The sequence below is a fragment of the Salvelinus sp. IW2-2015 genome, linkage group LG3 (assembly GCF_002910315.2).
Source record: "Salvelinus sp. IW2-2015 linkage group LG3, ASM291031v2, whole genome shotgun sequence".
Lineage (NCBI taxonomy): Eukaryota > Metazoa > Chordata > Actinopteri > Salmoniformes > Salmonidae > Salvelinus > Salvelinus sp. IW2-2015.
This window is the reverse complement of record NC_036840.1, coordinates 11,263,755-11,286,223: the sequence shown is the minus strand read 5'-3', so window position 1 is coordinate 11,286,223 and position 22,469 is coordinate 11,263,755. Positions and strand designations below refer to the sequence as shown.

Here is a 22,469-nt window from a genome sequence, read left to right as displayed (position 1 = left end):
ACTTAGTTTCCACAAAGAATCACAATTCAGTTACACAATCATTGTTCAATACAAAGATAATACAACCAAGGACATCTCAAGTTTGCCTGTGTCCTTATCCTTTATTTTCTCTCTATCTGGCCTAAGGCTTCACAGACCTTTATAAACATAAATGAACTACCACATACTACTAACAGCATGGTTCCCCCCCACTTGCTGGCCGTGGGCCGAATTTGGACAACCCCCAAGTTCTTTTTTCTTCTTCTCATTGTTAGACATGAAAAACTCTAAAAACACCAGGAAATCAGCTCCAAGTGATTTTAATTTTGGAAATCTGTTCGCCAAGTATTCCCACACATAATAGAGAGATGTGATCGTATACAAATGTAAGCAAGTTTATCATCTTTGTAAAATACTAAAAAAAAAAAAATTTATGTCAACAAATTATTTGTAATTATGTTTCGGCACCCTGACCATCCGCTGAAGAAGAAAAAAAATCATCCCGCAGCTGAATCTGGTTGATGATCAATGACTTACAGAAATTTTGTTTGTGATTACACAAATTAAAATACTATTAATCTAGAAAAGGGGAAATGTTGTTAAATTCTCCCAAAAACGTGATTTTCCTGTGTTTTATATATATTTCCACACTGAGGTTGGAATAATACGGTGAAATTGTGAAAATTATGATAATGCCCTTTAAATGTAACAGCTGTTTCTTCCTGTTTTGGTAGGATGGAGTTTTGGTCTGCCTGGTGACATCCACAGGAGGGGTAAATTAGTTCAAAACCTGTCTACCAATCACACAAATTTCCCCCTCCCTACTCAGACCAACTCCAGACAGTCCTGGCAAAATTCTTGCTTGAGAAATTGCTCTTTGCTATTTTAATTGAAAACAATCACAGTAAGGTACTTAATCRTTAGCCTGTTAATACACAGTACTTTCTTTACAAATAGCCATTTTTGTCTAGAAATATCAACCACAACATCATCTGCAGCTATGAGATTTACATACTGAAACATAATGGCTGTGATCATAAATAAAKACACATGTAAAACATTACAACATAAACTAAACATAGTGCCAGTACTTCAAATGTACATCTTCATTAAACAAAAGAGGACATGCCATGGATATAAAATTAATTATTCCACAAAGCACAGAAGCGAACCAAATTGAGTGAGAAAAAAATGTACTGGTGGTTTGGACATAGTGGTTGGATTGGTTGTCGTAACTGACAGAATAGTGACAGTATTCCACATAGTTGTACTGTAAGAGCCTGCTCCTGCCAAGTTGCCATGACATCATTATTACTGTCTATATCGTTACTGTACAATTTCTGCATGGATACAGGTGATTACAAAGAGATGTTCTATTTCTGCCACATATTTACATGAAGATCACAGTAGTCGTAGGCTTGTGTCCCTGGTATGCGTGTCCTCCCCCCTCACCGGGCCTGTTGTAGTAGGCCTTCCCATTGGATAGGCTGTGAAAACACCTCTCTCTCCAGCCACATTTCATAGCTGTAGTGGAAGTCCTCCGGCAGCTCAACACGCTGGCCCAGAACACTTTGCAGGCAGTTGTCCACCGGGGCGAACTCGCCGTTCTGGTTCTTGTCGTAGCGACGGCTGTTGAACTTCTCGATGCTCTCCCTCAGGGCGCACTCCTCCGCCTGGAAGTCCCACGGCCGCGCGTCGATATCTGGAGGACAAAAGAACAATTAACAGCAGAGTTTTATTCGCAGGTCTATTAACTTGATGAACAGCACCACATAACCCTTTCCATTGTCTCTGTCGATGTTCTGTTTGGAATACACATGTTATACTGTTGTTAAAGGACAGTTAAACCTCAATAATCAATCAATACAGAGAAAAGAGTCAAGTCTGAGATTGCAATTTACAGCAGAGGGACCAAGGGATCTCTCTCAGTCTATCTGGTCCATTGAGAATAGAACCTGAGACATGTGATGACAGACAGTCGTCTCTTTTTCTCTGAGGGCCTCTCACCCCTAACTGGCTCCTGGTTTGGTTACTATGGCAGCAGATACCGGCCTAGATACCGGCTATCTTACAGTAGTTGGGTGATTGGACTTCAGTTACGAAGATCCTAATCAAAGGCATATTGTATGTACCTACATCATTACATTCACATTCATCATCACATTCTGATTCGTTGCATAGCTTTCACATCTCCTACACACCAGTGAATTAAGAGTTGACTTCAGGTATGCGTTCAAAAGTTTAATTGCATCTTACCGTTGCCATAGGCCCAGTCGTCATTGAGCCTGTGTCGTACTTTCTGGTAGATGGCTGACATGGTCTTCATGTTGCTCTTCCTCCACTGGCGGCCYAGGTACTTGGTCTGGATCTTGAGCAGCTTGAGGACATACAGCTGCATCATGGCCTGTTTGACCTTCAGCGCCCTCTTCAGGATGGGAGCAGACTTGAACACCACCAGCATCTGAGAGAGGAGGTGGAAGAGGACACAGTGGATCTCAAAAGTGTCCCGACACAGGTCTTTGAATTCCAAACTGTCCGCTAGCCTGTACCACCTAGGCACTCTTGTAGATCTGAAAGGATCTGATCGGTTCTACAAGTGGGCACTGAATAAGGGACATATGATCATAGAGAGAGGCAACACCTGGTCTCTCTCACCATGGTCCTGGAGTGTTTCCACTTAGTCAGCTTGTTGAGGATCCTCAGCAGGTTGATGCAGGAGAAGAGATTACGCCAGCAGAACTGATTACGGTCTCCGGCTTCCTACAAATCACAGGAAAAGAAAGGGTTAGGAGAATTGAAACGCMCACAAAGAACACATTTATAACGGCCTACTATTCAGGACGGGTAGCCGGACACGGCCAGTGTCTAATCGCAGCCAACAGATAAACCCATAGCCAGGTCTTTAACATTTGAACAGTCTGATGTAAACACATGGGTTTGTGATCTGGACTCACCAAGCTCTCAGCCGTGAGCTCAGGCATCTCGTGGACCACACAGTGAGGGAAGTCCAGCACACATATACTACAATGARAGCCAACAGAGAATCACACACGAGATTATTACAGCCCATCTTTCTGTCAACAGTGGTGTTACACCTGTCATTTGAGGTGAGAGACACATTTACCATCCACACCTGAACCCCCTGTGTTTTGGCACCTCCACCCCTGTGTCTTCTAGGAGCAGGAAACAAATACCTGGCAGACGGAAGCCATGCCTTTGTGTGGGTGCAGATGTACCTCTGGCACTGTGGCAGAAACTAAGTGGTTGTCAGATGTAGTCAGCGAGTCCTACCTGTTTTTGGCACTGATGTAAGACAGGATGTTCTGGTTGAAGAACTTGAGGATGAGTGGGATGCAGTTAGCAAACACCAGGTGTTGAGAGACAATCTCAAACTGAGGAGAGAGCGAGAGAGCGAGAGAGCGAGAGAGCGCGAGAGAGAGCGCGAGAGCGAGAGAGAGAGAAAACAAGGTCACTGCAAAATCACCATGGAGGACCAGATAAAGCACTAAGTCATGATAGCCCTTTAATTCCTAATAAGGAAAAATGCATAGCTATTAAATAATAAAAGATAAATCCTCCAACCCCCCAGTCTTTCTATCTTTTATGAGCAGCCTGCGGAGTTCAGGCATAGACCGATTTCTCCTCTTTTATACATTCTATGGACTCGTTTACCATCATCAAAAGAATGTTCAAGACCACATTTTATTAGCACAGCTACTATTATTGCTGTATGCATATGAATTCAAAGCATTCTATCGTCCGAATCCTGGGGTGTAAAAGACACTCTGAAATGACAACCCCTCTACATTCTCACATTTACATTTACATTTAAGTCATTTAGCAGACGCTCTTATCCAGAGCGACTTACAAATTGGTGCATTCACCTTATGATATCCAGTGGAACAACCACTTTACAATAGTGCATCTAACTCTTTTAAGGGGGGGGGGGGTTAGAAGGATTACTTTACCTCAGTCTGTCCTTCTCTCCTGTTCAACAAATCCCACCAGGTAGGTACAGTGCCTTGCAAAATTATTCATCCCCCTTGACGTTTTTCCTATTTTGTTGCATCACAACCTGTAATTTAAATGGATTCCCACTTGGACTTCATGCAATGGACAGACACAAAACAGTCCAAATTGGTGAAGCGAAAAAGTGAAAAAATTATGTGTTTAAAATTTGTTGAAAAAATAAAATACGACGGCGGTTCCAATAAGAGGATTTAGCCAATCTGCTCTCCTTAGAGTTACTCAGCTCTGCGCCATGGCTGTCTAAGAGCCAGCAGGATAGGAGCCATAGGCAGACTCAAACCCTTTCACTCAGCTGGGTTCTGCAGTTGCATTAGTACGTCTTTGTAACAAGCTTCATTTTGACAGTTGGTAGTGGGAAATAAGAGTGAATGTAATAATCTTTGGGCAGTAGATGGCGCTACTATAATTTTAAATCCAGCTATGTTTCATCTATCATCCTTTTAAAAATGGGGAACTAGCTCCTTTTTCATTTAGGATTTGACAGAATAGTCCTGACCTGCTGCAAGGTATGGGATGCAGCCAGGTATAAGCACACTATTCTCAAAAGAGCAGATGCTCCATTTCTCTGTGAAGAGGATTCACTACCTATCACTAGTGGTGGCGTGCCAAACAGTAAATATTGAACCAATCCCTTTTTTAAGGAGCATGATTTTGTGTGCTGAAGAGAGACACACTCGCTCATCTCAGGGAGAMGCAGTAGCAGGAGGACGATAAATGAAGCTAATCCCCCCAGAAATCGGAATTATAATCCTTTACAAGAGCAGATTTTGGAGGGRGCTCAGCTTTGCATTTTGGAAGATGGRTGGTGCTGCTATGTGCCCATTTCTTGTCKGATGGTATTTCTCCTCTCTCTATTYTGCCTCCCTCTATCCATCGYCTTCTCTTYGTGCGGGGAGACGTATGAACCTTTGACTGTGTGCCTATCATTCCAGTGCAGGATCTGTCTACAGGCTGCCAGGAGCCAAAGGGGTGGGGGCAGGGAGAGGAGATAAAGAGATAAAAAGAGAGAAATGTGGTGGTGAATGTGGAGGGCTGGGAGAAGAGAGAGAGTGGAGGCTGACCTAGTGTGTGAGGGTGTGAAAGGAGTGGGGGGGAAGAGACCAGTGATGTAGGGGTTCAAAAAAATTGTTGGGTAAACTGATCGCCGGGTTGTGGTGAAAAAAGTCATGCTTTCTATACTTTCAATGCATTTTTCTGCAAAAATAGTTCAACTGCGTTTATTTGAGTTCGCCCTCCACTACACCACTGGAAGAGATATGAGAGCAGCGGCAGACCTGAAGGGGTGGAGGAGAGGGGGAGAGGGGGAGAGAGGAAGGGATAGAGAGCAAGAGATAGAGGCCGACCTGATGCGTGAGGGTGGAAAGGTGGGAAACAGAGAAAGAAAGACAGAGGTAGAGAGAAAGAAAGACAGATAGTGGTAGTAGGTAGCTTACTTGGTAAATGTGATTGAGTTTCAGGTGCTTGAGCAGCAGCAGCAGAAGTGCAGAGATGGCCTTGACAATGATCTCCTTGTGTCTGTTCACGTCAATACCCAGCTTCATGCTCTGGAGGACCGTGATCCTGCCATCACACACACACACACACACACCTTTTATGTGATTCATAGCAACAACTTCCCTTGACATGACAAATCTATATTCATTGACTTTATTTCTGAACAAACTAAATTAATTTCCAACTTAAGCCTGAACAGAAAAGAGGACTATGAGGGAACAAGGAGAGGCACAAGGTTATTCCACATACGGCATCTCCTCTGGCAGCACATCAGCCAGTATATTGATGGAGTCCGTCTTGGTTTTGGAGGTAGGTGCTGCAGCCAGCAGCAGCTTCAGAAGGGCAATCTGATAAAATACAATGTGGGTTTTAGCTTTCAACCTCTCRGCTCTGAAACATGACAGGTCTAGACAGCAAATACTTAGTAAAAATCTACAGTGCAGGCATGATTTTCAAGATGCAAAGGAAGATGATGCCATGTGAAGTGTCTTGTTGGAGCAGAATATAATGGCAGATGTCCTCACCACATACTGAGACAGGTTAGGAAGCATTCCCAGATACAGGATCTCTGTGGGCGTCTCATCCACATCCTCTTCCCCCTGACCAACACAACACCACACAATATGAGTTACACATATAGTCATCTTGTTTCCACTCACAAAGCCCTGTTCCAACACTTAGAAAACGAAGGATCATATTTTTATTTGACCAGGTTAGTCTCAYTGGGATTWAAAAAATCWATTTTTCAAGAGAGACCTGGCCAAAATAGAAACAAAACGTTTCATTGCAAAGACACATTTACAGCATTAAAAAAAAACTAAGCAATACAGTTTAAAAATATAAAATGTAGACATTGAGCAGACATGATGCTTTGGGGAGGTGTGGTGCAACTAGGAGTCAAAACATTGACAGCCCCCCAACTTCATTGTCCAGTTTTGTTTTAGCCTAGCGTTAAACTCATTCAAAGAGAGGAGTTCCTGTAATTTCAAAGTAAACAGTAAGAGGCGTCACTGACCAGGGTCATGGGGCACTGTTGAAGCTCCTCTTCCCTCTTGATCTGCATCTCRGCAATAGAGACATATTTGTGCTGGAGGGAAATGATGAGTTACGCCACCACAACACGATATAAAGCACTATGAGAATCAGCGCAAAGCACTTCATTACCACAATACATTCTATTCCACTTCACACTTTTTCAATGAGACATCACCATGGCGATATACTATAGTATTTCTGACTATCACTTGTGTAAACAGAAGAGGCTTTTAACGGGCGTTAATTAGACTTCACAGATTGACACACAGAAGGGCATTCCTCAGTGTAAACGGTGTTTCACAGTCAGTTCAAACACACAATTGATTTCTAAGTGGGACGTAAATGTCCAGGGATATTGACTAGCTGGTCAAATACACTGGCGATGAAGTGTTGAATTCTAACACTCGATCCTGGTGGAGAGAGAGGGATTGAGAGGAGAGGGGGAGAGGATAGAGGAGAAATGATAAGACTGATTTCTCTCCTTCTTACCTGTTTAAGAGTCTTCACACTCTCGTGTATGGGTCTAGGGAGACCGACTAGTGTCTCTGTGTCACTAGAAAACAAACATAGCACCACTCAGCGCAGCAACAGAGAGAGAACATTCCCTGGCACTGCACTAACTATGACCACACGTGGCAGTGTGCTGCCTTTCAGATAGAACACCGTGATATTGACACTCACTTTCCCAGAGTGAAGCCGATGAACTTGTTCCTGCTGGTCTCCAAGAAGTGCTCGATGTCTTTCTCTCTGTCGAGACAGACAGACAGACAGACAGACAGACAGACAGACAGACAGACAGACAGACAGACAGACAGACAGACAGACACAGACAGACAGACGAGCTGGTCAGGCATCTCAAATCACCTGAAGCCTGCTGCCCCTCACTAACCCCCAGTCTGAGGTCCACCTTCTCACTGATCACACTACTAGACCTACTGTGTTTCCTAACCTGGCTTCCCGGGCTTGTAGCGATACTATCCAAACAGACTGATCAAAGACATGTGGCTGCTAACCAGATGATGCATCTCATGCTTAAAGCCTCATCAGTCACGCTCGATGCTGCCTCTGTACGATATTGGGATCTGGAATTCCGCCTCGTGCTAAATTATCCCAGCACTACGCTATGGTTCAAGGTCGCGCACACACACACACACACACACCTGTTGGGGTGAATAATGCATGAGTTTACAGATAATGAGTAGAGGATGATAAGAGTTAAGACTGGGTCGCTCGCGGCCTTCCTTTCCTTGCCTCCCCTGTCTCCCTCTGCCCTCTTGGTCTTATCCACACAGCTGTGTAGACGGATGCCATCTTGCGAGGGGGAGCTAGGGGACCAGGCTGTTACTGTATGAGTGACTGAGGTGGGTTACTTTGAGTCCTCCTGAACAGAGGGGGCACTATCAGCAGCATGAGTGTGTAGAATAACAAAACTAGAACCCAGTCTAAACTTTTTATTTTTAATGTTATCCCTTGAGTTTGAAGATCTGAGGTAAGCAATAAGGTGATCCACCCTGCCTTCTGACGGTGTTTGGGGAGCTTCAGCTATATTACACCCATCCAATCCTTTCAGATTTGCAAACACAGAAGGGTTAAGAGTTATGGCGAGGGGCTAGAGGTTTGTTTGGAACTGGGCCTCCCAGTCTTACCTGACTTTGGGGGCCCAAGGCAGACCCTTGGGGAGGGACGCTCTCTCAGTGGGGGGTCTGAGCGGGGGCGGTGGGGGTGGTGGCTGGATGATGACATCAGGGTCCAGGGGGTCCACCTCGCCCTCGATGCCACTGTCGGCTTCCTCGCCGTCCTCCTCCTCGTCTCGTGCGTCGTCGTTCTTAAAGGGGTCTCGCTCGTTGTACGTGTCTAGGCTGTCCTGCTTTACCAGGGGCTGGAACCCAGAACAACCAGCAGGGGGCATAAAAGAGGCCGTCCCCTCACACACACAGGGTTAGGCCCTGGCTTCCCACTTCAACCACAAGCAATACTCAGATTTACTAACCGTAAGGCTGCACTCCAAGACAAAAGGTTACAGAAACTCCCAGTAAAAAAAAAAACAGAGGAACGTTTGGGCCCGACTCCATATTCAAGTGTTAAACATTCCACTTACAACCATGTCAGTCATACAACACAAACCCAGTAATCTCATGCCACTTCTATAGTTTTAATGAATGACTGAGGCATCATCAATGCAACAAGCATCAAGCAGAGGGGGTGGCAGTCAACAGCAGCGAAACGCCAGTGCAATGTAACGTACGGTGGTGTGCTGGTAGTAACTAGTCGTTAGGTGTGTGGTGGTGAGGAGAGCAACAGAGGGGACGGAAGCAGTGTGACCAGCATAGGATATGACCCGTATCCCATGGAGAACAAGCCATTTGGCTCTGTGGTGGGAAAGAAGCTGCAGTGAACTGTTGTCTACAGTGATACTGTGGCGGCTAAACAACTCAGTGGAGGTAGAGACTAGAGGAAAGCTCCCGTCATGCGACCTCAATGACCACAGCCAGCCCTGCCTCTGTACCCACCCATACAGTGCAGAAYGCAGTGAAGGAGGAGAAAAAGAAGGAGGAAGAGGAGGAGGACAAGGAGGAGATGGAGGAAGAAGAGGAGAAAGAATAAGAGGAAGAGGAGAAAGAAGAGGAGACGAAAGAGGTGGAGGCATAGAAGGTGCAAGAACCAGCCCAAGGCAGGGAAAATGCAGAGGGAAAGTGGGTAAAGACCTGCTTCTTGGGAAAGGGACTGTCTCCTTCCAAGCTATCAACAAAGGCACTCTGCAGGGACACACGGAAGAGGAGGGGGGTTGAGAGCCTGGTGAAGTCAGAGCTCTAGTCTAAAAACAGCACAGTTGGGATTAGAGGAAAAAGTTAAAAGAACAAACGTGTCATTCCCTCCACTGTCAGGGGAATACAGTACACGGATGGTGTGCACATGGTTCCTATTCACATTTCCTACTGCTATAGCCCGGCTGAGCAATCAATGCTTGTTAGCCGCACGCACCGTGCCCTCTGTGACCGCAGGGTTCAGTTAGGCTCACTGTTAGAGCACACCAGGTGTGTATTCAGTCGAGTGTGAGTCCAACGCACAGGTGTGCGTATGTGAAACGCGCCAGGGACAGTGCGTGAACAGTATGCGCATAATATAATGTTTGGTAGGATACGTACCCTGCGGCTGCGGCGTCCTCTCTTGGCCTGCTGTTGCTGTTCTATGAGCTCCATTGCCGAGGCTGGAGGAGAGGCTGCTCTCATGCTCCGGACCACCTTGATGCTGTCCTCAGGTAGGGGGGGCAGGCTCAGCCTCTCTCTGCCTCGAACCTTCATCTCCTGGAGCTCCTCGAAGCCCCCCATGGTGAACTGTAACACAGACACACACACACACACACACACAGTTTGATATGGACACATACACACAGAGAAAGATGGACACAGAAAGCCATAGAGATGTACATGAGCACACATTCACAGAGCTCTATGCAGACATTGGCAAACCTCGTTTTCCAAACCCCGTCAATTCCACTGTGGAACTAGTCTAGGCTGACACTACTATAACATTCTAACATCCTTCTAACAAGTGTTTTGAATGTACAATAGATGACAACATAACGGTGGATGAAAWATCTCTGTTGCGAAGCGGCTAGCCTACTAAAGGGCCAGGCGATGGTGTCTGTGCTGTGGCTTACTGACCAGGATGGTCTTCCAGAGCAGCAGCAGGACCTTCTTCATGGGAAAGTGTGGAGCGTTCATACTGCAGAACTTGGTCACCATGGTGAAGAGCAGCAGGGAAAATGGCTCTCCGTTGTACAGAGGAGAACCTGAGGTTAGAGGAAAGGAAAGGGTTAACAGCCAGCACGCACCTAGAGTACACACATGGCACACATACAGTGCACACACAGTGCACACACTAAAACATTTCCTGTATAATTTACAGTAACTTACTGGCAGCAATTGGCCAGTAAGTTACTGTACTTTCTTTTACAGTACAGCTACTGTAATCCATTTTATGGTACCAAAAATGTTACTGTAATCTAATTTACAGTACCAAGTCAGTTACTGTAATCTAAATTACAGTACCAATTACAATTACAGTATATTTCTGTAATTACCCAGTGGTCTTTGCAAGTTTTCATTTACATTTTGGTCATTTAGCAGGCACTCTTGACATTAGCAACTTACTGTCGGTGCACTCAACCAAGGTTGAGAAAAAAAGCTCATCAAAGTCATAGCATGTAAAAAGTATCTGTAACCTTTACTGAAAATATTGTTGTAGTTAAAGGATACTGGTCTTCAAAATAATTGTAATTTAAACAAGATATCTTATGATATATATTTGACTATTACTGGATAGTGTCAATACATTACTGAGATATTCAGGCCAACTTGATGCCAGCTTCCTGTAAATGACTATAATGTCAAAGAAATTAAACACAGTACAATACTGTAAAGGTGACTAATAAACTGTAACAAAGTAATTATTGCAGTATTTTACTGTAATTACAAGGGATTGGAGCAAGAAGGTTGGCTGCTAGGCATTTGTATATTACAGCATATTAATGAATACTAGGTGCTTTATATCACTTGCACTTCTACAGGCCTAATCAAAGGCTTCCAAACTGTCCGTGATTACAGGGCAAAACAAATCAAATGGACATGGTTAAATATTCAACCATTAAAGGTTTAAGACCCGCTACCACTCTGATCTAGTCTGGCAGACACCAGTTCTCGAGCTATGTAGTCACGTGGGTCACGCCAGCCAGGCTAACTCTGATCTGTTCCCTATATACATTTCACTGTTAGGGAACCACTACCACATATCAGTTAAATTCGTACAGCATTCTCACTAAAGGGCACAACAAATATAGCCTCTTAAAAGACACAACAATACCATGCACCCACTAGTGGTCAAAAGGTTTTTGGCGCTCCAAGAAAACAGTATGGTACTGTATTCTGAATTACCGTCAATTACTGGCAGCAATTGGCCAGTAAATTACTGGAGATTWACAGGACAAGGTTTGTAGAATTCATTATATACAGTATATTACTGTATTCTGGGGGGGATACAGCATTCTGACTCACCTGTGCAACAAATATAGCCTCTTAGAAGGCACACATTAACATACAGTATGTTAATGAGCCAGAGACTCTTTCCCCGCTTACAACATTAACCCACAATGCACCATAATTAATTCTGTAAAACCCATTTAAGGTATTTTACTGTGTATTTCACAGTGTTTWACTGTTGAAATTAAAGAAAAGTCTTACACTGCACACACAAATACACACGCACAAACACAAACCCAGTTCAGTCTTGAAGGCCTCTCTGGCAGTTCTCCACTCTGGCCTGTCGTCCTCTGTCTGCAGACGGATGGTCTCCACCATCAGGTACATGATGCTTAGCAAGACCCTAGTGGAACACAAGAGGTCAGAGGTCAGAATGAACAGGTGTGTGCATGCATRCATGCATYAAGACAAATAGTCTGTAAGCTACCAAGGTAGAACGGCTCTCCACTCCAAAAACATAACTATGTGTGCTTGTGCATACATTATGTCTGCCYATGTGTAGTTTGTATGCGTGAATCTGTAAATGTGTGTGTGCGCATACTTAATACTGTTGCACACCTTTCCACATGCACTTGCCTAGCTAATGCATCAGCATAAATCACACGACAGTAATTATACAACATTAGCGAGGCAGTGTCCTGTGCATTAACGCCTTGATCTAGATGGAAAACAAGCCATAATGGCCTCCATTTTCTACAAGCTATTAGGACGTGTTATTTGGTTTCCCACCTCATTGTCCCTAGAATTTCTAAGCAAAGAGCTGGAGGCAGGGCATTCTCCTATATAGCAAAATTTTTATGTAATAGTCTGCCTATCCATGTAAGAGACGCASWCTCAGTCTCAACCTTTAAGTTATTACTGAAGACTCATCTCTTCAGTCGGTCCTATGATTGAGTGTAGTCTGGCCCAGGGGTGTGAAGGTCAACAGAAAGGTACTGGAGCGACGAACCGCCCTTGCTGCATGTGCCTGGCCGACTCCACTGGGATTCTCTGCCTCTGACCCAAGAGGAGATCTTCGTGGGCTATACTCAGCCTTGTCTCAGCGTAGTAAGTTGGTGGTCTGTTGATATCCCTCTAGTGTTGTGGGGGCTGTGCTTTGTCAAAGTGGATGGGGTTTTATCCTGCCTGGTTGGCCCTGTCCAGGGGTATCGTCAGAYGGGGCCAGTGTCGCCCGACCCACCTGTCTCAGTCTCCAGTATCTATCTTGAAATAGTCTATGTACGGGGGGCTAGGGTCAGTCTGTTATATCTGGTATAATTCTCCTGTGGAGAACTTAAATATCCTGTGGAGAACTTAAATGTACTTAAATGTMCTGTATACATTTAAGTATGCTCCCTCTAATTCTCTCTCTCCCTCCTCTCCCGGAGGACCTGAGCCCTAGGATCTTGCCTCAGGACAACCTGGCCTCTTGACTCCTGGCTGTCCCCAGTCCACCTGCTCGTGCTGCTGCTCCAGTTTCAACTGTTCTGCCTGTGGCTAGGGAACCCTGACCTGTTCACCGGATGTGCTACCTTGTCCCGGACCTGCTGTTTTTGACTCTCTTTCTATCTACCGCACCTGCTGTCTTGACCTCTGAATGCTCTGCTATGAAAAGCCAACTGACACTCTTGAGGTACTGACCTGTTGAATCCTCTACAACCACTGATTATTATTATACCCTGCTGGTAATCTATGAATGTTTGAACATCTTGAAGAGCAATCTGGCCTTAAAATGGCCATGCACTCTTATAATCTCCACCAGGCACAGCCAGAAGAGGACTGGCCACCCCTCAGAGCCTGGTTCCTCTCTAGGTTTCTTCCTAGGTTCCTGCCTTTCTAGGGGGTTTTCCTAGCCACCGTGCTTCTACTTCTGCATTGCTTGCTRTTTGGGGTTTTAGGCTRGGTTTCTGTATAGCACTTTGTGACATCTACTGATGTAAAAAAGGCTTTATAAATACATTTGATTGATTGATTGATATTAGGACAGATCTGCTCTCATAGCAGATCATTACTGGGGGAGGCACATATAGAACTGCCTAGACAGAGTGGTAGAGGTGGGATGGGAGGAACAGGTAATTATCAGTCTATGGAAGTCAGTGAGGGATTGACAGTGGTACACTGGTACTTTAGAGTCTGGGCTGAACTGGTACTTGGGACTGGGCTGGGGGGGGTTGACGTGTCAAGTGGTTGCTGAAGACCTTGGCTTGGCTGATTGGGGGACTGCTGTAAAAATCAGTGCGGTAGAAGGATGCTCACCTGAGTTCTGTGCTGTCCGCCAGAGAGATGGCAGGTTTCCTCACTGCGCTGCTGCAGGCTTGGTTGTTACTGCAGAGGAGAACACAGAAGCAGTTTAGCATACACACAGTACAAATCATACCACACCACAGCTAAACACAACAGACTAGAGACATCGCTTATGTCTAGGACATGGTCAGGTCATGGGGTCAGGAAGTTCTCATTTCCTATAACTGCAGTGACAAAGACTAGAATGTCGATGGAACGTATAGCGGACGTTTTATACACTGATCTTATTTGTTGACCGAAAAGAGCTTCCGGACATCAGAACAGCGATCAGTAACCTCGATTTGGATGAAGATTCCTAYTTCAACGAGTCGGCGGCTCATGACATACTGCTCACCCCAGACCAGGCCCTTATCCCCGACACTCGGGAAGAGAAAGAGACTGCGATAAAGAAGCAGATGTGCCGGCACCCTGATAAACCGGCTCTACCCTCTGTTCACCTAATACCTTTTTTGCACTATTGGTTAGAGCCTGTAAGTAAGCATTTCACTGTAAGGTCTACACCTGTTGTATTCAGCGCACGTGACAAATAAACTTTGATTTGATTCTATTGGTGAATGTACAATCGCTGGCGAACAACGGGACGTGAAGAATTGTAAGATGTTTCTCGGAAACTTGGCTGAACAAGGATGACATAAATCTAGGTGTCTTTTCTTTTTCTTTTTTTACATAAATTTTTTATTCAAGAGCACATAGAGAAAATGTACCATACATACACAACGTATCTTTGCTGCCTTTACTAAGGAGCGTAGTTACATTCACATGTTAAGGGTACATTTTGGCTGTATAGAGCAAATATTTCAAGAGTCTGAATAAGTATACAATTTGGATTAAGTCACACAAAAACAACAGAAACAAACAAAAAGTCCAGAAATGACAGAATAAGACCCGTAGGATATGTCAGGAACTCTGATCAGACGCCTTTATACCTACGCTGTCTATGTAGCAAGACTGATGTAATTATCTCCATGTCAGCAAGTTCCCCGCATAGACCTGACCACATATCTTTTGAGGGTGCATGTTCATTTTTACAGCATTTTGTTACACATTTCTCTGCTGCTGCTAAAAGGATGATCTATCAATTTAAGTGGAGAGGATTGGAGTGTATCCACAGGAACAATACCTAGAAGGAGATGACRTGGGTCTGGTTGAATAATAWTACCTGTGATGTCCTGWATAACATGGAGAATTTCAGACCAAAAAKACTGRATTTTCAGACATTGACWAAATATATGTCATAAAGTACCTATTTGTCCACACTGCCTCCAACACGTAGCTGCTATTCCTTTTTTTCATTTTATTAAGTTTATCAGGGCTCATWAAAAAAAACGATGTAGTACTTTGAATTGAAACTACATTGTAACCCTTGTTCGGTTACATGCAGTGCCTTAATATAGTGTTCTCCATATGTTCCCCCAGCTCTCCTCTGATATCTGCACCTGTAATTCAACCTGCCATGAGTTCCTAAGATGATCTAAAAGATAATATGTGCATGTTAAGGATACTGTGATAAAAACTTGAAACGGTTCCAATGTTTTCCCCTTGATAAAGTGATTCAATCCATGTGCCTTTTCTATGCATCAGCAGGACAGAATGGCAACATCGGGTAAGCGCAAGTGAGGTGACGTGTGTCTCTTTGTTAACAACAACGTCTAATATTAAAGGAAGTCTCGAGGTTCTGCTCATCTGAATTAGAATACCTCGTGATAAACTGTAGACCATACTATTTACCAAGAGAGTTTTCACCTGTATTTTTCGTCGATGTCTATTTACCACCACAAACCGAYGCTGGCACTAAAACCGCACTCAATGAGCTGTATASRKCCATAAGTCAACAAGTAAACGCTCATCCAGAGGCGGCGCTCCTAGTGACCGGTGATCTTAACGCAGGAAAACCAAAATCCATTTTTACCAGCATGTCAACTGTGCAACTAGAGGAGAAAAAAAACTAGATCACCTTTACTCCACACACAGCTCTCCCTCACCCTCCATTTAGCAAATCTGACCATAACTCTATCCTCCTGATTCCTGCTTACAAGCAAAAACTCAAAACAGGAAGTACCAGTGACGGAAGTGGTCCGATGAAGCAAATGCTAAGCTACAGAACTGTTTCACTAGCACAGACTGGAATTTGTTCTGGGACTCATCCGATGGCATTTTCAGAGTTCATCACATCAGCCACCGGCTTCATTAATAAGTGCATTGACGACGTCGTCCCCACAGTGACGGTACGTACATATCCCAACCAGAAGCCATGGTTTACAGGCAACATCCGCACTGAGCTAAAGGCTAGAGCTGACACTTTCAAGGAGCGGGACACTAACCCAGACGGTTATAAGAAATCCCGTTACGGCCTCCAACGAACAATCAAACAGGCAAAGTGTCAATACAGGACTAAGACCGAATCCTATTACACCGGCTCTGACGTTCGTCGGATGTGGCAGTGCTTGCAAACTATCACAGATTAGAAAGGGAAACCCAGCCGCGAGCTGCCCAGTGACGCGAGACTACCAGACAAGCTAAATGCCTTATATGCTCACCTTGAAGCAACACWRAMAYATGTGAGAGCACCAGCTGTTCCTGACGACTGTGTGATCACCCTCTCCATAGCTGATGTGAGTAAGACCTTATTTTTTAAACCTTTATTTAACTAGGCAAGTCAGTTAAGAACAAATTCTTATTTTCAATGACGGCCTAGTGGGTTAACTGCCTGTTCAGGGGTAGAACGACAGATTTGTACCTTGTCAGATCGGGGATTTGAACTTGCAACCTTTCGGTTACTAGTCCGACAGGTTAASATTCACAAGGCCACAGGGCCAGACAGATTACCAGGACACGTACTCTGAGCATGCGCTGACCAGCTGGCAAGTGTCTTCACTGACATTTTAAACTTCTTCCTGACCCAGTCTGTAATACCTACATGCTTTAAGCAGACCACCATAGTTCCTGTGCCCAAGAACGCCAAGGTAACCTGTCTAAATGACTATCGCCTCGTAGCACTCTGCAGCCGTGAAATGCTTTGAAAGGCTGGTCATGGCTCACAACACCATCATCCCAGACACCCTGCAATCTCTATTGCACTCCACACTGCCCTTTCCCACTAGGACAAAAGGAACACCTACGTGAGAATGCGGTTCATTGACTACATCTCAGTGTTCAACACCATAGTGCCCTCCAAACTCATAATTTTTTACATTTCAGTAATTTAGCAGACGCTCTTATCCAAAGCGACCAGTAGTGAGTGCATACGTTTTCATATTTTTCGTACTGGTCCCCCATGGGATTCGAACCCACAACCCTGGTGTTGCAAGCGCCATGCTTTACCAACTGAGCCACACGGGACCGATCACCACTAAGCTAAGGACAATGGAACTGAACACCTCCCTTTGCAACTGGATCCTGGACTTCCTGATGGGACGCTTCCAGGTGGTGAGGGTAGGCAACAGCTGACCCTCAAAACAGGGGCCCCTCAGGGGTGAATGTTTAGTCCCCTCCTGTACTCCTTGTTCACCCACGACTGTGTGGCCGCTCAAAATGCTAACATCATTAAGTTTGCCAACGACATCACCAACGACGATGAGACAGCCTATAGGGGGGAGGTCAGAGACCTGGCAGTGTGATGTCAGGACAACAATCTCTCCCTCAACATCAGCAAGACAAAAGGAGCTGATCGGGGACTGCAGGAAATGGAGGACCGAGTACTCCCCCATTCACATCGACAGGGCTGTAGTGGAGCAGATCAAGAGCTTCAAGTTCCTCAGTGTCCACATCACTAAGGATCTATCACGGTCCAAACACACCAACACAGTCGTGAAGAGGGCACGRCAACACCTCTTCCCTCTCAGGAGGCTTAAAAGATTTGGCATGGGCCCTCAGATCCTGAAAAAGTTATACAGCTTCACCACTGAGAGCATCTTGACTGGCYGCATCACCACTTGGTATGGCAACTGCTTGGCATCCGACCGCAAGGCGCTACAGAGAGTAGTGCGTACGGCCCAGTATATCACGGGCAAGCTCCCGGCCATCCAGGACCTCTATACCAGGCGGTGTCAGAGGAAGGCCCTAAAAATTGGCAAAGACTCCAGCCACCCAAGTCATATACTGTTCTCTCTGCTACCGCATGGCAAGGGGTATATATGCACCAAGTCTGGAACCAACAGGACCATGAACAGCTTCTGCCCCCAAGCCATAACACGGCTAAATAGTTAACCAAATAGCTACCTGAACTATCTGCATTGACCCTTTTTGCATATATTTTTCTGACTCACCACATACGCTGCTGCTACTGTCTGTCACTTWATTCCTAGTTATATGTACATATCTACCTCAATTACCTCGGACCCCTGCACATCGACTTGGTACTGGTACCCCTTGTATATAGCCACRTTATCGTTGCTCATTACTTTTATTATTATGCGTTTTACTTTCCGATTATTTCTCCCCAAAAAATTCTCTCTGCGTTGTTTGGAAGGGCCTGTAAGTAATCAATCAACTGTTAGTCCATACCTGTTGTTTACGATGCATGTGACTAATTCTATTTAATTTGAAGTGAAAACACAGCATTATCACAACTGAGAATGAAGGCAGGATAAACAGGTGCTACGAAATAATAGGAGGCGGCTGCTTGCCTGCTAAGGCTAAGCCGTAGAATCAGAGGTTGATAAGAGACCAAGACTAGAGGCGGCAGGAGCAGACAGAGGAGCACAAAGACTAAAGGAAGGAAACAAAAGCCTTGAAGGCTTTGCCGCCTCGCCAATGAGCTGTTTGAAGTGTGAATCAGAGGCCGGTGATCTGTCTCTTCCTCTCTGCTCTCACCCTGTTCTCTCTGCTCTTATCCCCCTCACTAAGAGCCAGCAGGTGCCTCATATCCTACGCTGAGGCGAAGAGGGATGGAAGTGGGAGGTAGAAAGGAAAAGAAAGAGAGAATGGTGTATTCATGAATTAACATTTCTGGTGAATGTGTGTGTTGGTGTGTGTGTGTGTGTGTGTGTGTGTCTCTCTGCCTGTCTGTGAATGTGCGTGTGCATGTACAGTTGAAGTCGGAAGTTAACATACACCTTAGCCAAATACATTTAAACTCAGTTTTTCACAATTCCTGACATTTAATCCTAGTAAACATTCCCTGTCTTAGGTCAGTTAGGAACACCACTTTATTTTAAGAATGTGAAATGTCAGAATAATAGCAGAGTAGAAATTAATTTATTTCAGCTGTTTATTTCTTCTCATATATTCCCAGTGGGTCAGAGGTTTACATACACTCAATTAATATTTGGTAGCATTGCTATAAATTGTTTAACTTGGTTAAAACGTTTTGGGTAGCCTTCCACAAGCTTCCACAATAAGTTGGATGAATTTTGGCCCATTCCTCCTGACAGAGCTGGTGTAACGGAGTCAGGTTTGTAGGCCTTCTTGCTCGCACACGCTTTTTCAGTTCTGCCCACAAATGTTCCATAGGATTGAGGTCAGGGCTTGTGACGGCCACTCCAATACCTTGACTTTGTTAACCTTAAGCATTTTGCCACAACTTTGGAAGTATGCTTGTCCATTTGGAAGACCCATTTGCGACCAAGCTTTAACTTCCTGACTGATGTCTTGATGTTGGCTTCAATATATCCACAAATTTTCCATCCTCATGATGCCATCTATGTTGTGAAGTGCACCAGTCCTCCTGCAGCCAAAGCACCCCACAACATGATGCTGCTACCCCCGTGTTTCACGGTTGGAATGGTGTTCTTCGGCTTGCAAGCATCCCCCTTTTTCCTCCAAACATAACGATGGTCATTATGGCCAAACAGTTATTTTTTTGTTCATCAGACAGAGGACATTTCTCCAAAAGTAAGATCTTGTCCCATGTGCAGTTGCACAGTAGTCTGGCTGTTTTATGGCTGTTTGGAGCAGTGTCTCTTCCTTGGTGAGCGCCTTTCAGGTTATGTCGATATAGGACTCGTTTATCAGTGGATATAGATACTTTGTACCCGGTTTCCTACAGCATCTTCACAAGGTCCTTTGCTGTTGTTCTGGGGAATATTTGCACTTTTTCGCACAAAGTACGTTCATCTCTAGGAGACAGAACGCGTCTCCTTTCTGAGCGGTATGAATGGCGCGCGTGGTCCATGGTGTTTTACTTGCGTACTATTGTTTGTACAATGAACGTGGTACTTCAGAGCGTTTGGAAATTGCTCCCAAGGATGAACTAGACTTGTGGAGGTCTACATTTAATTTTCTGAGGTCTTGGCTGATTCTTTTGATTTTCCCATGACATCAAGCAAAGAGGCATTGAGTTTGAGGGTAGGCCTTGAAATACATCCACAGGTACCTCCAATTGATCAAATGATGTCACTTAGCCATCAGAAGCTTCTAAAGCCATGACATCCTTTCTGGAATTTCCAAAGCTGTTTAAAGGCACGTCAACTAGTGTATGTAAACTTTTGGCCCACTGGAATTGTGGATAAGGTGAATTATAAGTGAAATAATCTGTCTGTAAACAATTGTTGGAAAAATGACTTGTGTCATGCACAAAGTAGATGTCCTAACCGACCTTCCAAACCTTTAGTTAGTTAACTAAACATTTGTGGAGTGGTTGAAAAAWGAGTTTTAATGACTCCAACCTAAGTGTATGTAAACTTCCGACTTCAACTGTTTGTGTCCATGTGTGTTTAATTCCACACTATCCAGGGTCCCTCAGCAACACTTAGCAGGGATTAGCCTGGCTTGGCGGTGACTCTTTCATTAAAGAGGAGCCAGGGGACGGACAGAAATACCCAACAGAAGAAGCAGAACACACACATAGACCATGGCCTGTACCACCTCCCACCACCCCTAGTCACTCCCACCAGTATAATAATAAAAAATAGATGTTCATTTCTGTGGCTGCTTTCCACTTCTCAGAGGAGATGCYCTGCACACGCACGCACACACACACCTGCWCCCCAATCAAATCTTAGCCTCTAACCAATATTCCACCTAACCGATCAGCTATTATAATCCTGGAAGGGATGAGAGAGCCAAGCCTATGGGTTTGTAGCCTCAACCCCGCAGCACACACACACACACCAATTTATTAACAGACTGTTGAAAATATATATTTTTTCTCTTGCTTTGTCTGCTCTTTTCAATATTATGTTTCTCTGACAAGCTACCCAGGAAAGGGCTGAAAAAATCCCATATTAATATATGTAGCCTTAGAAATAAGGTTAATGAAATCAATAACTTGCTAACATCAGATAACATTCATATTGATAAAGGAATGTATATGTTTAAAGTAATGACTAAAGAATTCCACCCTGAAACGTATTTAAYGGTGTGAAATGTATTAGAATTATAAGACTATAATTCAATAATGTGTGTGTGAGACAAGTTAAGGGTGAGAAATGTATGGTTGAGAAAACAAAGGACAATTGAACTACACATGACYTGGTTGTAACTCTGCAAACAGACAACAGGAAAGAGGGCCCTTCCAAGGCCCCTCTAATCTAGCGAGGAGAGGAACGGCTAGAAACTGCCAGGCTGGTAGAAAAGTGATAAACTCTGTGTGTGTGTGTGTGTGTGTGTGTGTGTGTATGTAGGTGGGGGTGAGAGTTATAAAATGACTGTGTTTGCATTTTTGACTTCAGAGTACTCTCTGAATAAAGAATGTACCTTTTGCAGAATCTGAGACTTTGCCTAATTATTATTAAACCCAGGGTCTTACAAACCTTGGGGAATTGGTCAAAGATTAAATKATTGTTTAGTTATCATCATTGGGATTGAAAATTCTCGTGACACATATATTAGCCATTTCTGAGACTGACTTAGATAATTCATTGGATGATACATCAGTAGCAATACAAGGATATAACATTTATAGAAGAGACAGAAATGCTTATGGGGAGGAGTTGCTGTATATATTCAGAGCCATATCCCTGTAATGCTTAGAGGATATCTTATGTCAAGTGATATTGAAGTGTTGTGGTTGCAGGTTCACTTGGCACATCTAAAGCATTTTCTTTTGGGGTGTTGCTATAGGCAACCAACTGCTAAAAGTCAGTATCTAAATAATATATGTGAAATGCTTGATGTGATATAAACAGAGAGGTCTACTTTCTTGGGGACCTGAATATTGACTGTTTTTCATCAAGCTGTCCGCTCAAGAGGAAGCTTCTTACTGTAACCAGTGCCTGTAATCTGGTTCAGGTTATTAATCAACCTACCAGGGTGTTTACAAACACTACAGGAACAAGATCATCCACATTTTTTTTATTTTTTTTTTTTTCACTTTCTTGTTTCTTTTTCTTTTTTAATTTTTTTCTTTTGATAATTCAGAACATGTTGCTGGATTCACAACATTGTGTAGCTTTAATTTAATGTCTTTCATGTGTGATTTCATGAAAGATTGATTTTTACAGTAATATATTTGAATTTGGCGGCACTACATTTTTTCTGGATTTTGGCCAAGTGGGAAGCTACCGTCCCACCTATCCTAGAGAAATTAACAGACTTTCAGCATGCTTATAGAAAGGGCACTCAACATGTACTGCACTGACACAAATTACTCTGATTGGTTGAAAGAAATTGATAATAATAAGATTGTGGGAGCTGTTAGATTTCAGTGCAGCGTTTGATATTATTAACCAT

General features: G+C 44.1%; 1 protein-coding gene across 4 annotated transcripts in view; it reads right to left on the bottom strand.

The window, feature by feature from the left end:
- Positions 1 to 977: 977 nt before the first annotated feature.
- Positions 978 to 22,469, bottom strand: part of strip2 (striatin interacting protein 2) — a 42,477-nt gene continuing 20,985 nt past the window's right edge. For 3 of the 4 annotated variants that reach the window (XM_023968359.2, XM_023968350.2, XM_023968342.2), the window contains exons 6-22: positions 13,812 to 13,880; positions 11,813 to 11,919; positions 10,203 to 10,330; positions 9,684 to 9,872; positions 9,243 to 9,293; positions 8,184 to 8,416; positions 7,219 to 7,284; positions 7,027 to 7,090; positions 6,518 to 6,589; positions 6,027 to 6,101; positions 5,752 to 5,849; positions 5,442 to 5,568; positions 3,271 to 3,371; positions 2,934 to 3,000; positions 2,635 to 2,739; positions 2,236 to 2,440; positions 978 to 1,681 (exon numbers count right to left, since the gene is read on the bottom strand). In XM_023968359.2, coding sequence (XP_023824127.1) covers positions 1,428 to 1,681; positions 2,236 to 2,440; positions 2,635 to 2,739; positions 2,934 to 3,000; positions 3,271 to 3,371; positions 5,442 to 5,568; positions 5,752 to 5,849; positions 6,027 to 6,101; positions 6,518 to 6,589; positions 7,027 to 7,090; positions 7,219 to 7,284; positions 8,184 to 8,416; positions 9,243 to 9,293; positions 9,684 to 9,872; positions 10,203 to 10,330; positions 11,813 to 11,919; positions 13,812 to 13,880 — 2,011 coding nt within the window. In that variant the 3' untranslated portion in view covers positions 978 to 1,427. The remainder of the gene's footprint in view (positions 1,682 to 2,235; positions 2,441 to 2,634; positions 2,740 to 2,933; positions 3,001 to 3,270; positions 3,372 to 5,441; positions 5,569 to 5,751; positions 5,850 to 6,026; positions 6,102 to 6,517; positions 6,590 to 7,026; positions 7,091 to 7,218; positions 7,285 to 8,183; positions 8,417 to 9,242; positions 9,294 to 9,683; positions 9,873 to 10,202; positions 10,331 to 11,812; positions 11,920 to 13,811; positions 13,881 to 22,469) is intronic. The other variant, XM_023968368.2, reaches the window with a different exon arrangement.